This window comes from Crotalus tigris, unplaced genomic scaffold (genome assembly GCF_016545835.1).
Source record: "Crotalus tigris isolate CLP2741 ecotype Arizona unplaced genomic scaffold, ASM1654583v1 scf7180000019244.426175, whole genome shotgun sequence".
Taxonomy (NCBI): domain Eukaryota; kingdom Metazoa; phylum Chordata; class Lepidosauria; order Squamata; family Viperidae; genus Crotalus; species Crotalus tigris.
In genome coordinates, this window is record NW_024097452.1 from 295,821 (window position 1) to 313,351 (window position 17,531).

General features: G+C 38.6%; 1 protein-coding gene across 12 annotated transcripts in view; it reads left to right on the top strand.

The window, feature by feature from the left end:
• CAMK2D (calcium/calmodulin dependent protein kinase II delta) overlaps positions 1-17,531 on the top strand; it is a 162,209-nt gene that overhangs the window by 131,472 nt on the left and 13,206 nt on the right. For 9 of the 12 annotated variants that reach the window (XM_039361287.1, XM_039361275.1, XM_039361276.1 and 6 more), the window contains one exon: positions 765-813. In XM_039361287.1, the coding sequence (XP_039217221.1) occupies positions 765-813 (49 nt within the window). Of the gene's footprint in view, positions 1-764; positions 814-5,885; positions 5,970-7,225; positions 7,347-8,554; positions 8,759-17,531 lie in introns of those variants that run through there. The other 3 variants (XM_039361282.1, XM_039361284.1, XM_039361283.1) reach the window with 3 other exon arrangements.

The following is a 17,531-nucleotide window of genomic DNA, read 5'->3' on the forward strand; positions in this document are numbered from 1 at the left end:
TGCTCAGCGGCCCTTGAGCAAGTGGGACCTGTTGGTTGTAAAGTACTCTGAATCTTAGCAATAGAAAGCCAGTTTGGTCTTGTGGTTAAGGCTAGAAAGCAGGAGACCATCAGTTCAAGTCCCATCTTAGCCAAGAAAGCCAGCGAGTGACTTTTGGCCAGTTATTCTCTCTCAGCCCAACCCACCTCATAGAATTGTTGTGGGGAAAATTGGAGAAGGAAGGTGTTTTTGCTGCCTTGAGTTAGGTAAAATTAATAAAAAGGAGAACACTAAATGTCAATAAATGCCACAGACTGAATTGGGTCAAGGTAAAATGGGAGGTTTTCTATGTCTACAACATTATTAAAAGGTTGTAGATCAAACTGCAGTATTGGCCTATTTTTTTACATGGTTAGCTCTACATCTTGTGCTTGCCAGTCTTAAATGGCTAGTTCTGACAGTGTCCATAAGTTTGCTACCATTTGTCTAAAAAGTGTCAAAAGGGTTTAAGAAAACCAAATCTGTCCATTCTTCACTGTTGTATTTCCTTTTTGTTCCTATGACATCTGCATAGGTCAATAGGAAATGCATCTCTTTTAATGTTCCTTTCAAACTGCTTGATATTTGACTTAAACCAGAAGCAGTCATTCTCTGTGTTTATTTGTCCTAGGCTTAAATTCATATAGTCTGCTTCAGAGTTTTGCATAATTTGTTTAATATTGTACATCCAAAGCAGACGTTAATACTGTGGGATCATTTAATGAATTACTCTTGTACTTCCACAGGAATCAACAGAGAGTTCCAACACAACCATTGAAGATGAAGATGTAAAAGGTATGATGTGAAGAGATGTCATATTTTTTATACAAATGTAACAACTGCTCATGTTTGGTATTATTTGTTTAACGCATTAAGTAAAAAATTCATTATATTAGAAAAAAATTAATAGAATAGGAATAGGAGGTGGCTTGCATCAATTTATCTGTCTATATAAGGGCATTTACATCACATTCAGAAGTTTATTGACTTTAGAACTTTAGTAATTTATTTTCCCAGCAGCTATAGGTTGTTTGTGCTGTTTTAACTATTATCCACCGAACTTGAACACCCTATATTAATTGGCCATGTGTATTATGGACAGGACTCCATGCCATAGTTGTGCTGCTTCCTCAGATTTCTAGGAATATATTTTTTCTCAGTTTCTTGGTTTCATAAGCTATACTGTCAAAAGAAATAAGATTATTTAAATGTATAGTATTCGTGGAAGTATTCATAGTGAATACCCATAGTGAACTGACAAGGCAGTCAATAAACAGTGTAAGGTACAAGCCGAGAGATGAAACAGCAAGACCCAATCGAGTTTCACTCTTTATTTCCTTATACCTAATAGGCAGAATTTTGCCAAACTAAAGCTATAATTCTTACCTACTAGATACATCCTGAAATATTCTAACATATGATTACCTTGAATCTTGGGAATTATCCAGTCCCCTCCCATCTCTTAATCTGAACCTCCTACTGGGAAAGCTCTGTGTGGCCAGACATTTCCCCTCTAGTCTTGCAAGTGCCCATTCCATCAAATCAAGGACTTGTATAGATACAGATATAGACATCATAGATATAAACATAGATGTAGCTATAGCTACATGGAGTATTTTTAAAAATAAAACCTGTTTAGATGCTAGTTTTTGTAGCTTTCTGGGTAATTGTTAAAATTTTTGACTCATTTTTTTCTATTAGGATAGCATGTTTTCAAAATAATTCAGATATGAATGGAAGACTCTGGCCATTTGGATATTAGCACACATCTATGATCAGGGAAGGATGGAAATCATAACTTAACAATTTAAACAGCCATCAGTTTCTTACATTTATTCTAGAGCTATGATTCCTCCAAAATTAAATGGCCAAAGAAGACTTTGCCATGTAAGGTCAAAAGCATATTTTTCGGGCTGTAAGTCAGGATACATACGAGACATTTTTTGTGGATCAAGGTGCCATCTATAAAACATCTTATAAAAATTCTCCCTTAAGTTCTGGGCTTGTGTAAATTTGACATTCCTCACCCAAATAATTTCCCAGGTATCTAGTAGAACTGGTTCACCAAAATTTTGTGCCCATTTAATCATACATTCTTTAATTAGTTCTGCCTCTGAATCCAGTTCTACTAACACCCCATACACTCTCTTAATATGAGTTCGTCTTTGATCTTTTACTTGTTTAAGAAAATTTTCATCTTCTTTAAGCAGACCCACATTACGATCCAACTTCCATCTATCCACTACTTGTCTATACTGAAACCATGAGTATATAATATTTTCTTGTGCTAGATCTTCCAAAGATTTTAACTGCCAATTTTTACCATCCCATCTAAGTAATTGTGCATAAGAAACACCATCCATCTTGACTCCTCTCCTTATCCCCTCTATCGCATGCCAAGGTATAGCCCATAATGGAATTTTAAAATCACTTCTATAATATTTCCTCCAAACCCGAAATAAAGAAAACCTTATAATATGAGATTTAAAAACTCTGTCAAGTTTTTTATTAAAAATTAAGTAGGCATGCCATCCAAAAAGTAAATCCCAACCCTCCAAGAAGAGTATTTCTACATTTGTTAAATTAACCCAATCACTAATTAATGTTAAGGCCACCGCATCATAGTACAATTTCAAGTTCGGTACCTTGAGTCCACCTCTCTCACGAATGTCTTGTATTATTTTAAGCTTACAGCCCAAATGTTGGAGATGTGGTTGTTTGGATGCTACTTATTATCATATTTGGTGGTCGTGTAAAAATATAAAAGCCTTTTGGATTAAGATATGGTGGAATATTCAAAGAATTTTTAGAAGGAGGTAAAATTTACCCCACAACTGTTTTTGTTAGGGATTGTTACTGATTGTGATACTAAAGAGACCACACTGATGTTAAACTTAATTACAGCTGCAAGGTTGTTAGTAGGGCAATGTTGGAAGAAGGAATCTTTGCCTACTTTGCAAGAGTGGTTTTTTAAAGTTTCTTATTTGGCGGAAATGGCAAAGATTTCAGCTTTTTTGAAGGACCAATCGCAAGAGAAGTATTTTGCAGTATGGAAGAAATGGATAGATTTTATACAATATAAGTTGGATATTAAAAAATATTTTTTAGCTTTCCAATAATTTATATTTAAATTTTAAAATATTTTATAGATTTTATTCTTTTTTTTTCATTTTTATCTCTTATTTTTATTATACTTTCTTTTATCTTTATCTTTTTTCCTCTTCTTTATTCTTTTTTCTTTTTAAGTATTTTCTTTTGGTATTTATGTCTTTTTATATATATATTATATATTATTGTTAATTATATTATAATTTGTTCAATTAATGTATTTAGACTTATTTATGGTTCATATTCTTTTTAAGATTTTTTGAAGAAATTTTAATTAAGCCTATGTTCAGCTCTGGGAAGGTCGGGGGAGGGAATGGGAGGGCTGGGGAGGTTTGGGGAAGGGTTGTTTTGTTTCTGTAAATTTTCAAAAAACTTAAATAAAAAAAAGCATATTTTTCTAGATAGAGCACTCCCTTTTGTAAATAGGACTAGACAATCCCTGGACCATTGGGTCATTGTTTTAGAGATATTTCCTTGAAAGCCTTCAACAATGACAGAATTCCTAATCTACTGCCTTCACTGGAAATATTGGGATACATTCAGAGATGTATCTGCTGTGAAAATAAACATCATTTTGTATTATGTCATAAATTGCTTTATGATCATCTTTATGTCATAAATTTGTTTATAAAATTTGCCAAGCTTCATTTCCATGGGAGTCATTGATCCCAGATTTTGGACACATTCTGTAAATTAGCTCATTTGAAGTATGTTGGTTCAAAATATTTTGACTTATGGTGCACTGTTTCACCCACGAAAAGGTTACAGGAATCAGCGTTTTAGTAATATATAGATATACATTACATGTGGCTAGTACGGAGAGAAATTGTAGAAAAAAAAATTAAAAAGGCCTTCTCATACTGATAATATCCTAGGTGGGTTTTCATTTTTTAAATAAATTCCTAAATTCTGAGATATTGTACCTCACCACTTTGTATTATTGGTAGTTTCAGGATTTTCTCAATAGAGAGATAAAAGTTATAAATATTAATGCTATTTAACTATCCTTAGTTAAATGTATGTTAGAAATTAGAATAAACATGTAAAAATAATGAGAGCCTTTCAGTATCTTTCTAAGTATGAAACAACTGTATAACACAATATAAACTATTGCATCAATTATTTGTTTTGCAAGTCCTGGTTTTAGCAATGCTTTTTAAATTTGTTTGATAAGATTAATTTATTCTTTCAATGTTATGCAGTGGACTTCATCATTATAGTCACAAGTTTGTTAGAAAGGACAATATAAGATAATAGTTTGGGACAGGGCTTTTTTTCTCTTAGAACGCCCAGAACGGAGTTCCACCACCTTTATTGGATGGAACCTTGTAGAGTAGGCAAAGCAGATTGTATGATATGTGTGAGTTCTGATATCTTTTTTTTTTTTAAGAAAAAAAGCACTGGTTTGGGACAATATTTAATGGTTCTCAACCAAATTAGTTGCAGCAGATCGTGGTTCTCTTATTCTTACGCAAGATACTTCCGTGCATTTTATGGAATCATTTTTTAAATTAAACTGGGAATTATTATTAAAGGTTGTAGTTCTTAGGACTAATAATCTGAGATATCATTAGAATATGCATAATGAATGAAATTTGTATATTAATTAGAGATTCATTTACTGATTTACATTATTTGTAATTGGTTCACAATGTTATAAACAGACAAGTATATTGACCTTGTTTATTATGATAATCATTTATCTTTGTAAGATGATATATTATCGTGGGAATTTAAGAATATCTTTTATGCTACTGGTATGTAAATTGAAACCAAATGTGATTTGTCAGCCTCTTTTTTTCTTACACATCTTATTGATGTTGCAGTATTCTTTTTTCATTTGTTTGCGTACTTAAATTATTACTTTGGGGTTTTATTCTGGCCCTCTTTTCTTTTCTTTTTATCTCTTCTATCTCCCTCCACCTCCAGTACAGTTCTCAAAAAGAGGGTCACATGTAGGTATTAAGTTCTATTCATCATTCCTCTTCTCCTGTGGTAGAATCACCGGCTGAAATAGAGTAGAATGAGACAACTCAGCTCAGCCAACTCATTGTGGTCAACTTGCCACTGCCAACTCGCCACAGCCAATTCACCATGGCCAACTCATGGCAGAACAACTCACTCTGGCCAACTCGCTGTGGGACAATTTAACAATTCAATGTAATTATTTAAAATAAATTAAAAAAATATTTTAATTTTTGTCATTTCATTTTGTCTCTCCTTTAGCAAACTTTCTTTAATGATTCTATTCCACCATTTCTTTGATATTATATAACTTTTGCCCCATGGCCAGTTGTCCCATGGTGAGTTGGCCTTGGCAAGTTGGCTATGGCGAATTGTCCCGTGGCCAGCTGGCTGCGGTGAGTTGACTGTGATGAGTTGGCCACGACAAATTGTCATAGATCTGAAGTAGAAGGAGCCCTTCCAGGGGGGAGTAAAGAGACATTCCAGCATGGAGTCGATTTGGGGGAGAAAATCTCTGCGATCTAACCCTTGAGAATATATCTGCTGTTTCCCAAGGGAGGGCAGTCAGTTTTGTGAGATTCTTATAAATAGGTGTTCAACAGTAAAGGATAGCTTTATCCTATTCAGAGTTGTTCTTGTTGCTTGCGTCTGACCTCTCCCCTTACGTTTCATTTTACTGATCATGTTTTTAATTGTCTTGCTAGTTACTCCTATATCAATGTTTCCTGACACTTCTCCTTGTACTCTATAGTTTCATCTTTATTCAACTGTTGTGTTTCTTTCCACCAATTCAGTGGCAAGATTTAAGGGTTTGACAGATTCACAGGATCTCTTGCTTGAATGTGAGCCTTCTCAGTCCACTCCTTCCTCTTCTTTATGTAAGTTGAGAGATGCAGTACATGTAACCATTCCCAGTTGAAATTAAGAGACGAATCATTTAAAAATAGTTTAGAGGTGAAATGAAAATAGGCACTTACTATAATTTGAAGGCTTAGTCCTTCTCTGTTGTTGTGGATGAATATATTTTCTTATTTCCATGATTTTATAATGAACAGGGACTAATGCAGTATATCAGTGGTGGCGAACCTATGGCGCATGTGCCAGAGGTGGCACTCAGAGCCCTCTTTGTGGGCACGCACACCATCACCCCAGCCCCGCCTTCCCCCGTGGCCCCCTCCTCACCAGCAGCCCCCCCCAGAGGAGAGTCACCCCCGGGCACGGCCTATGTGGAGCAGCACAGCCAAGGACATGGCAGCTGGGCAGCAGGGACAAGACTCTGCCCTCACGCCCCATTGTGCACAGATGATGCTGCAGAGCGCAGGCAGAGGGTGTGGCTGCCATGGCATTGCTAGGCTGCCTGAGCGATCTGTGGCAGGCCATGGAGAGGGTGTGTGGCCTGGTGGTTCTGCTTTTGGAGCATTGGAAGCAGGCGATGGCCCAGCTGGGGGAGAGAGGAGAACTGGGCTATGTGAGCAGTGGACCGCGCAGTTCCACTCATGCAAGAGAGAAGAGAAGCCTTTGGGGCGCCACTCACATGAATGGAGCTGTGCATGTGCACTGGCCTACCTCTCGCACAGCCCGGTTCTGAATAGGCCATAGCCCAGTAGTGGGACATAGCCCGGAGGTTGGGGACCCATGTTCTAACAGGCTTGATGTAAACCCAGAGTAAATGCTAAATATTAATAATATGACTGCAGATACTTCGTTTAAATAGGAATATTATGAAATTGATGAGTGGGCCCATTTAAGTGACTGCCTGGAAGTTCTCTGCACCCTCACTTGATTTTTGCCCATATTTTTTAGTTCATTTGATAAAGATGGCCTTGTATCTAAAAACAGTAAAGCTTGAATCCTAGAACTAAAACAAATCTTAGTAAATGGGTGGGAATACCACATTAGTTCCTTATTATGAAGTATAATAGAATTCTGTATTGAATGTTAATCGCTGCTACAAACTTCAGAAATATCAGTGGGCAGGAAAATGTTAAGCATTTTAAATGCGTTCAAGTAAGGGATTACAAAGCATTCACTAGATTTGAGAACCGAAAGCATCTTATTCCTAAAGTATATAGAAAACATTAATATGTGACTTCTTCTTATTAGATAGATATGTTGCAGCTCTTTTCTTTTCTAGATGGTATTGTTGATTCCAAAAACATTTGTGAAATGGATGGGGCTAATGAGGATGCTCTACACAGCATCTATAATCAAACTTCGGACACAAAGGGAGAGTGAAACCTCCCTCAGGAAATCAGGTCTGTGTCTTTCTTATCTAGAAATAATTGAGATGTGCCTCATTTCCCAGATATAGGCAAAAAAATATTGCAATGAGGATATGTAGGATTATTTGTTTATTAGATTTATATCCTATCTTTCCTCCAAGAGCTCAAGGTAACATACATACAATCTCTCCCTTTGTGCTCCATACAGAAATTAACCCTGCGAAGTGGTTCAGCCTAAGAGATGCAGATTCATTCAGGGAGCTTTTATGACTGAGGATACATTGGGTAGACCTCAGAATTAGATTCCAATATCTGTTTTAAATCTTAATTAATTTTTTAACCTTCCCATTAACTCTTTGATTTTTTTTCTTTCCCAAAAGGAAAGCCTTGTACTGTACTGAGAATGAAAGAAAAGGAATAGTTGGAGGCTCTCTATGACTTCAAATCCTTCTTGATGTGTCTTTTTCCATTGGCTGTAAGCTGCAAGCCCCAAAATTTCTAGAAAAGGATAACTCACGGGACATCCTTTCCCATCTTATTATTTCCCACAGTCTTTTTCTCAGATAAGGATTTCTTTGTTGGTAAAATGGAGGGAAATAGCAGAAAAGAAAGAGAGAAGTGGTGCAATTAAGAGCCTACCATTTTAATCAAGCTCACTCCTTGACTTGAATTTATTTAATCAGGAGCCTGTTGTCGTTTTTCTGTTTTCAAACACACCCATCCCTGTGTGTTAGAGTCTAAGACATGATGTGTTACAAAAGAAGAATTTTTTAAAAAATTGTCAGTATTAAAAATAACTGGTTGATCCCAGAAGTAACCCACCCCAGAAATTCACATGCTGTGTATTCTCACTCATAGTGTCACCAATTTAAAGACAGTGATAAAAGAAATTGTCTCTGCACTGCCAGCTAGCAATTTTATAGTATTCAGTGAATCTAGAATATGAGGAAGTATAAATTTTTGGCTTTTTGGCTCCCCAAAGTCAAGGCATCTAGTCTTGCTATTGCTCTTGGACAAAAGTACATGGACCAGACTTTTCCCACTACTGTGATCCCATATTTGTAATCAAGTTTCATGCCAAATGTAGAAGTAGGATTTACATGTTTGGGAAAGAGTAATTATTTATTTACCTGTGGCCAGGTGCCAATTATTCTAATATAACTATTAGTTAAAGAGATATCCATATCTATTAGTATGTTTGAATAAAAAATATACTGTAACTTTATTGGTTTTCATTTTAGGGAATGAAGTATTTGCATTTTCACTAAAGTTGCATTGGATCTCAGGAGGATCTTTGGTTCTTAGGAAATTGAAGAGAAAATCAGCTATCTTAATACTCTTGCCAGTTCATTACTGAATGAATTGCTTGAAGCTCCAGAAATGTGAAAGTCAGATCACTATACAGAGAATTGTTCATGCTGTTTAAAAACAACATAAAATTATTCACATCCATTAAAAAGTATCCTTGGCTTCTTTTTTGTAGCATGCAATGTCAGAATAATTTGTTTTTCAAAGTTAAATATTTCTTACCAGTTTTTGTTCTGTGTGAAATTCAAAGATTGTTTACTAGTAATCAAATTATAGTCTTAATGCAATCAACCTTAAATCAATTTTCAATCAGCTATGTAATATGAAAATAGCCTATCAGATTCATCTACAATTGTCCAAAGTTAGTTTCTCCCCCCCCCCAGCAATTTAGAGGATGTTTTACTGCAGATAGGTCACGTACATTGCAACTTTTATGGATTTCATGTATGACAAGAAAGAACTCATATTCTAGTAATTTTTTCTCTGCATGCTCAGTTTCATATATGCCTGCATACCACATAGTTTCTCTTCAGATGGGATGTTTATATATGGAGATGCTTTTATGTCTTCAGTTGAAATATACCATTCCTTAATATAGTCTTTTCTTATCATTTTAGAAGAATATTTCCAGGGTCATGCCCTATAAACATCAAGAGAGAACATCAAGAGAGAATTAAGCTAATTCTTAAAGATTAATTGTAAGATCTAATGAACAAATTGCTAAGAATGTTCTTTTTAAGTCTTCACTGAATATTATATAGGCAGTCTTAAAAATTTACAACCACAATTGAGCCCAACATTTCTGTTCTTAAGCAAGATTGTTGTTAAGTGAATTTTGCCGCCATTGACAAATGATTTTGCCTTAAGTTGTTAAGTGAATCACTTAAATTGTTAAGTTCGTAACATGGCTGTTAAGTGAATCTGCTTGTTTTTGCTTGACAGAAGGTCTCAAATAGTAATCACATGATTCCAGGACACTGCAACCGTCATAAATACATGCCAGTTGCCAAGCTTCTGAATTTTGATTACTTGACCACCGGGATGCTGCAACAGTGTGAAAAACAGTCATAAATCAGTGCCATTGTAACTTTGAATGGTCACTAAATGAACGGTTGTTAAGTCAAGGATTACCTCAAGTAAATCCATTGTTTACTAAGGGCTTAGTTTTGTTCTCTTTTAAGGTACAAGTTGAAGTATCTGGTTCATTTGTGTTAATTAACAACAGGGTCAATGTCTTGGTAATGGTAATTAGTTACCATCATATGCATATAGATAGGCAGATTGTTCCTACCTGTGATTCACAAGAAAAAATGAAATACCAAAGAAAAGAATATATGTAGCTCAGAGCTGAACTGTGGAGTTCTTAATGCTCTCTTAGCTTGGTTGATTGTTTGGAGATTATGTGCTGACAAGGACTCTACAAAACTGAATTAGTTGTACAGACTGAATATAGGTAGCCCTTGATTTACAACAATTCATTTAGTGACTGTTCAAGTTACAATGGCACTGAAAAAAGTGACTTATGATCATTTTCACAGTTGCGACCTTTCCAGCATCCCATGGTCATGTAATCAAAATTCAGATGCTTGGCAACTGGTTCATATTTACAACCATTACTCTGTCCGAAGATCATGTGATCCCCTTTTGTGACCATCTGACAAGCAAAGTCAATGAGAAACCAGATTTACTTAACAACTGTGTTACAGACTTACCAACTGCAATGATTCACTTAACAACTGAGAAAAGAAATGTCATAAAAGGGAGCAAAATTCACGTAACACATGTCACACTTAACAACAGAAATTTTGGGCTCAATTGTGGTCATAGGTTGAAGACTACCTATATAACAAGGGGAATAGGTTCCATACAAAACTGGGAGGTAAATTGCTCTTGTGGGAATCAGCACGTTTGAAACCTTTGCTGAAGCAGGTTTGTGAAAGAAAAAACGTGAACTAAAACTACCGTATATTCCTGCATATAAGGCAACCCGGCTTATAAAACGACCCCCATCTTCGGCGCCGAATTGCATGCCTAGAAAGTCATCTTATATGCCAGAAACTACCGTTATTTCGGGCGTATAAGACGACTCGGTGTATAAGACGACCCCCGTATTCGGCGCCAATTTTAAAGTTTGCGAAAATCATCTTATACGCTGGAAAGTACAGTAGCTCATTATTTATACTGACTGTCCTTACAGACTTCTACATAGAGTTCCTACAGGAAGTATTGGAAAATAATAACAAACAGTGATGGTAATAATGATGATGACAGAATGGATCTGAAAAAGGCCTCCAAACATGAGAGAAAATAGTTATTATAGAGATTATGGCTGTCCAATTCAAATAGAGACCATAATAAGGGAATGAATAGACATAATGTTATGTTTTTAGCAATAGCACTTAGACTTATATACTGCTTCACAGTGCTTTATAGCCCTCTCTTAAGTGGTTTTCAGAGTCAGCAAATTGCTCCCAACAATCTGGCTCCTCATTTTACCAACATCAGAAAAATAGAAGGTGGATCGCGGCACCTCTAGTCGTACGAAGAGACTTGTCTCCTCGTCGGCTAGCTTCCCTCCGCCGGTAGACCATTATGCAGCTGTGAGGGCCAACGGAGAAGAAGATTGGCCAGTAAAATGGCCGATCACCTAGCCCACGGGTCAGCAACCCACGGCTTCAGAGCCGCATGCGGCTCTTTCAGCCATCTCCTGGGGCTCCCAGCCACGAGCAGTGCCCAAAAAAAAATAGGACTAAAAAAGTTGAACCAATCAATTCAAACTTCTCACGAAAGAAGTTTGAATTGATTGGTTCAACTTATTTGGTTTGTGGGACGCTGTTCGCCATGGGCTCGACATAGACGGGAGGGGGGGAAAGACAGCTCCGGAGGGAGAAAGCCCTGTAGCCAGAAGCCGGCGGTCCGAGCGGAGCGGCACAGAAGACCTACTGGTCGGTGTGGAAAGCTCCAGCGTTGCCAATGAGCAAGGCCTGGCATCTGCAGCCCGGTTCTGCACTCCGACAACCAGCCCGGGGATGCCAGCAGCATAGAAGTTGGTTTGGCAGCACTGCCGTGGGCAGGGTGTCCTTGCAGTGGACAACTTGGGCCCGGATATTTCCTGCAGCTCGCGGCTTGGGACCGGAGACACTGGTGGCGCATGGCCTGGATTGTCAGTGTTGCCGTGGGACCACCCCCTGCAGTGCCAGCTAATGTGGCGTGCTTCCAGCGGCAAAAAAGGCCTGAGTGGTGGCGGATCAAGACACTGGGCAGCACGAACTGAGCACGGTCTTGATAAGCAACAAGCTAAGGCCCTGCGTCCGTCCTGCCGCCGCTTAGTTCGTGCTGCCCAGCGTCTGCCTGCCTGCCTGCCTGCTTGCAGGCCTCCGTGCTCCTTCCCCAAAGCGTGCAATTGCTCAGAGCCTGTCCCAAAAGGTGCTGCTTCCCTGGCAGGAGCCGAGTTTGCAAGCCTCACTGGCAAGCTGGGAAAACCGAAGGCCCGGAGGGTTCCCTCCTGCTGCGGAACCATAGTGCCTGGCCCTGGGCTGACAGGGGAGGGAGTGTGTGGGGGGGTATCCGTGGCCTAAAAAGTCCTCCAGGACAGGCTCGGGGCCGGCCCTCTTTCCCCGGCTGCAGGAGAAGGGGAGGTGCAGGGCCTCCACCCAGGCGGGTAGGCAGGCAAAACCTCGAAACCTTTTGCGTTCGTTTGCAAAGAAGCAGTGAAAGCCGGTCCAGCTGGTCATCGGGGTGCGGAACTGGGCTGCGGATGCCAGGCCTTGCTCACCAGCAGTGCTGGAGCCTCCCACACCAACCAGTAGGTCTTCTGTGCCGTTCCACTGGGACCGCCGGCTTCTGGCTGCATGGCTGCCTCCCTCCGGAGCTGTCTTCCCCCCCCCCACCCGGGCCATGTGCCACCAGCATCTCTTTGCAAACGAACGCAAAAGGTTTCGAGGTTTCACCTGCCCGCCCGGGTGGAAACCAGGGTTGACGGCTCTAATGTCCTACTATTGTTGGCTGCAATCCTGTCCAACTGATTGCAATCCAATCGCTGCCTGGTTCTGAATTAATAGCTTGGGGGGGCGCCAAGCCCACTGAACTGCGTGATCCCAATGACCGAGCTGACTTCGCAGGAGCCTCCATCAGATTGGCACTTTCCTGTCCGATTGAGCTCAGTTTAGGCAGGACCATTCTTAGTGTGGGGTTCACATGTTAGTTAGTGGGGCTGACTCTAGTTCTCTGGCAAGGGTGCCGCCTTCTTCCAAAGCGCCGTCCTTGGAGGGGTAGTCCAAGGCACCACTTTCAGCCGGCTCCTTTGGCGCGGCCCCAATTCTGCTCTGGAGAAACGAGGGCAGGGCAGAGCATGGCAGAACTGCCTATCTCAGTCACGTGGAGGAAGGGCCGTGTAAACACCACCAGATGGCTCCGCAGTTGCCGCCGCCACCACCGGGGGAGATGAGCAGGCTTTTGCTCCCCCGGTCGCCTTCCTGTCACTATGGAAGATAGCCTGGTCCGCGCCTTTGGGGGCCTCAGCCTCCAGCAGCCCCGTCGTGCCCAAGGCAAGCCCCCCCCCGCTCGCCGCTTCAGCAAAGGGGGGAGAGCAGTCTTTTCCGAGGGGAGAAGCCAGGACGGCAGAGCCATCCATACCAGACCTGGATAGGGGCAGGGCTGGTGCATGTGTCGCCTTAGGCTCCACTCTTCAATCAAGCCCCGTTACATGTGTGCGCATGTGCATGCACACATTTTGCGGCTCCCATTTTTTTCTTTTCTGAGGAAAATGGGTCCAAGTGGCTCTTTCACCATTTTAGGATGTCGACCCCTGACCTAGCCGCTCCAACCGCAAGTCAAAGAACCATCTAAGCATTAAGAACCACCGTGGTGAACCCGGGTGAGACTTTTCCCTTGCTCCTCTCTTCACTCTATCTTCCTTTTTTTTTTTTTTTTTTTGCCTGTAAGAGCCTTGTTAGAACTATTTCCTTGTCTTAAAAAAGCAGCTTCTATATGTTTGGGAAGAAAGGCATTGAACAAAAGAATAGAACAAAATTTCAAAGACTATATTTTATTTTCATTTGCTTTGGGGTACAGAATTACTCTTTTCTAAGAGCTGTACTATCATTTTATGCTGGAAGATTATTTCTTTTTCCACATTTTATTTTAAAAGATAGAAAAAAGGGGGGGAATGGTGTCTGGAAAAGATTATTTTTAATCCACTGAGGACATCTATTGGCGAAAACCTAATACTGCAACTTCTGGTTATTCTTTGGAGATGGAATAGACTTGACCTTCAAATTACTTTTGAAGAGAAAAGATAAGCTGATGCAGCTGTGGGAATTGTGGGGGTGAATACTGCTTAACTTTTATTAAATACAGCCTCCACAAAAAGAAAAGAGAGACTCTCTTCAATTACTATCAAAATGCAGAAATCTCATTCACGATTAAACTGCAAACTTATATTGGAAAAGATTTATGAGGCTACTGCAGAAGTATGTGCTACAATGAAAGAGTTTACTACAGAATTAAGAACCAGAAGTTTTACTTCAAACCTTCAAACTGATCTCCAGACTACATCTGACCATTCTATAAATCAAAGCATACTAGAAGAGGAAACAACTGAGATCAAAGAGGAATTTATTTTACCTTACAAACATTCCATCTATAGCTTTGAGGATCAGAAGTATCAAAGATTGAGACTTGAAACTTTAAAGCAACGAAGCTTTAAGGATGAGAGAAATAGATGCCTAATCCAGAGGATGGGATTCCTATTGTTCCAAAGGGCACTGCAAGCAATAAAGAGAGATCTATCGGCTGAAAGAGAAGCTTGGTTATAGAAACCTGCCTGGCACAGAAAGAAGGTCAGAATAAGACTGAAAAGAGAAATTTAAAATTATGTGTAATGGATTAAAAGGCACTGTTGATTTATGGACTGTTTTAAGGATTAAGATTCAGAGTTAGAAGTAAGAAAAAAGGGTGATTATTAGAACAGATATCTTAAATAGATTAAGAATGTAGTTTTTGGAATAATAGGTTTATTTTGATGAAAATTATTATGAATTGGAATGGAAAAAATGGTTTTTTAGATTTGGTTGTTTCAATAATTAATTGATTGTTTTAAATTAGTAAGATGATGTTTTTGTCTGATAACATAGATGTGATAAGGCATGATAATCAATTGGATGAAATTTGAATTTTGTTTAATGAACTGAAATGATTTAAAGCTTAGTATTATTTTGTTATCTTAAAGAGATTGATCGATTGATGGATTATATATGTATAGGGTAGATTAATATTTTATTTTAATTAGGATATGTATTGTGTAGTGGAAGAAGAAATAAATGAGACTTGTGATAAAATGAGGGATGTGAGAGATTAAGAATTAGAATATATCTGGAAGGGATACCTGAATTGATAACCTGTCGATTTAAAGTTAAATTTGATTATGATAATTGTAAACTTACAAAGTTTTAAAACTGGTTTATCAGTTATAGAAATTTAAATTAGAAATGGGACATCTTAAACGTATTATGCTATTTGAGGGAAATAGGGAACATTGAATGTATTGAGTTGAGTTATTTATATATGGTTTTATTTTTGGATGTTTGATTACCCCAGCACCACGGTGTGTCCTGAGCACTTTGTTCTAAGAATTAAAAACCAATAAAATGTGTTTCAAAAAAAAAAGAGTCAATCTTGAGCCAGTGACTCGAACTGCCGAATTGCTGGCAGCCAGCAGTCAGCAGAAGTAGCCTGCAGTACTGCATTCTAACCACTGTGCCACCACGGCTTACTTTTTTACCTTTCTTATTGAAAGTTATTTTCTTAATTTTTAAATCAGTGGTTCTCAAACTTTGTGTGACAGTGACCCCCGTCACACGGCCGCGCCGCGCATGCTCAGCACCGCCCCCATGCGTGGCGCACATGCGCGGCGCCACCCCGAGGGGGAAAAATGGCGGAACGTGTTGTTTGGCGACTCCCGTAAAATGGTCATTTGACCCCAAATGGGGTCGCGACCCATAGGTTGAGAACCGCTGTTTTAAATCTAAAGCTCTAAATTGAAACAATCCAGTCTCTCTTGATTTTCCATTCTAATCTTGAATCCAATTGCTTTTCTTACTTTTTCTGATAATGCCACTGTTCTTTGATGTTGCTCAGACTCATGGGATTTTATTTCCATTACAGCTTCAAAAATTTTCTTGGTATTGCTAAATTATACCATACTCATTAGGTAAGCTCTACCCTTTTGGAATGTGGCGTGATGTATCTGTACCTTTCATATTTATATAGAAAAAGTTCATGAAACATAATACTCAACATCTGTTGGATACATTTGGACAACTAGCTTGAGGTTGATTCACAGATGTGGCTTAGGAGCATTGAAAAATTTAATGAGATATTAAAAATATCATGAACCAAGAAAGTTTGAGAACTTCTGGTTAAGGTATGGTATAAATCACAGACCAAAAGGCAGAGTACTCTCGCATATTTGCAAGAAGTATGTTAATTATACAAACTATGCATCTCCAGTGTATTAAGCCTATTATATACAATTTTACCTTCTATTTGTACTTAATACAATCTATACTTGCATATAAGCCCATCCCCAGACAATCCAACACTTGACTTTTTAACTAAAGTATCATGAAAAATGGCCACCTTTGAATTTTGGTATTTTTAATCTTCACATTTGTTTTATTCATAGATACATTAGCTAAAAATTTGAAAGCTTATCCATAGATGGGCTTTCTGTGATTATTTTTAAAAAGCTGAGGAAAAAAACTACTATATATACTTATGTAAAATTAATAGTCTCTATTATTTGTGTATAAGCCAAACCGTATTTTTGGAGTATATATGGACACCTAAAAGTTTCGAGTATATATGACATGTGACAAGGATATTATTTACATTACTCAATAAACATTACTTTCTCAATTGCCACAACATAGTTCTTTCTCTAGTTTTCTCCTTTAAGGACTGAGAATCATATTCCTTGGCCATGCATTTTTTCACTTTCTAGCTCCCATATTTCAGTAGGTCCTGTTGCAGGTTGAGGTTGCTTATCAATTCTTATTGGGTTATACTTTTTTTAGGGGGGGGGGATCAATTGTTCATTGCTGCTTGGTTGTAACTAGTATACATCTTAGAATGCTTGTGAGGTTGTTAGGCCCCAGTATTTCTCACTTCACCTGCCTCATTGCTCATTCCACCATATGGTTTATGTTCAGTTTCAGCTCTTTCAATCAATTTTAAACAGAGTAGAGCTGGAAGAGACTTTGGAGATCTTCTAGTCAACCCCCTGCTCAAGCAGGAGACCCTATACCATTTCAGACAAATGACTGTCCAGTCTCTTAAATACCTCCAATGATGAAACACCTACAACTTCTGATGATGAGCCGTTCCACTGGTTAATTGTCCTCACTGTTAGGAAGTTTCTCCTTAGTTCCAGGTTGCTTCTTTCCTTTCATGCACAACTTGTTTCTCTTTCAGTTCTCCAAGTCAATTCCCTTTCTCTCTTTCATCAACACCCACACTCTGTGCCTTCAAAGTTTATCTTCATCTCTCTGAAGCACAGGTGTGATACACTACATTCTTAAAGTCCTTGTATTTCTTCCAAATTTTAATTGTTTTTCACAATGTTTATAAGACATCTGTTTGGATGATGGAGGAAAGTTCTCACTTTGCTGGATTTCATGCTTGGAAGTAGCAAATATAATTGTTTTGATTCAGAATTCTTCTAAATATTGAATGAGTAAAAGAGCTTAACTTCTTGGTCAGCTCTATTTATCTAGTTGAGTTGCAGTTGCTACTTTGTAAGTTTGAAAATTGTCCATGGATTGATAGACTTTCGTGCCATTTGAGATTGGTTTTGGTTTTGAGTCTTAGTTATTAATGATTAAATATACATATCTTAAAGCCTTTATTTAA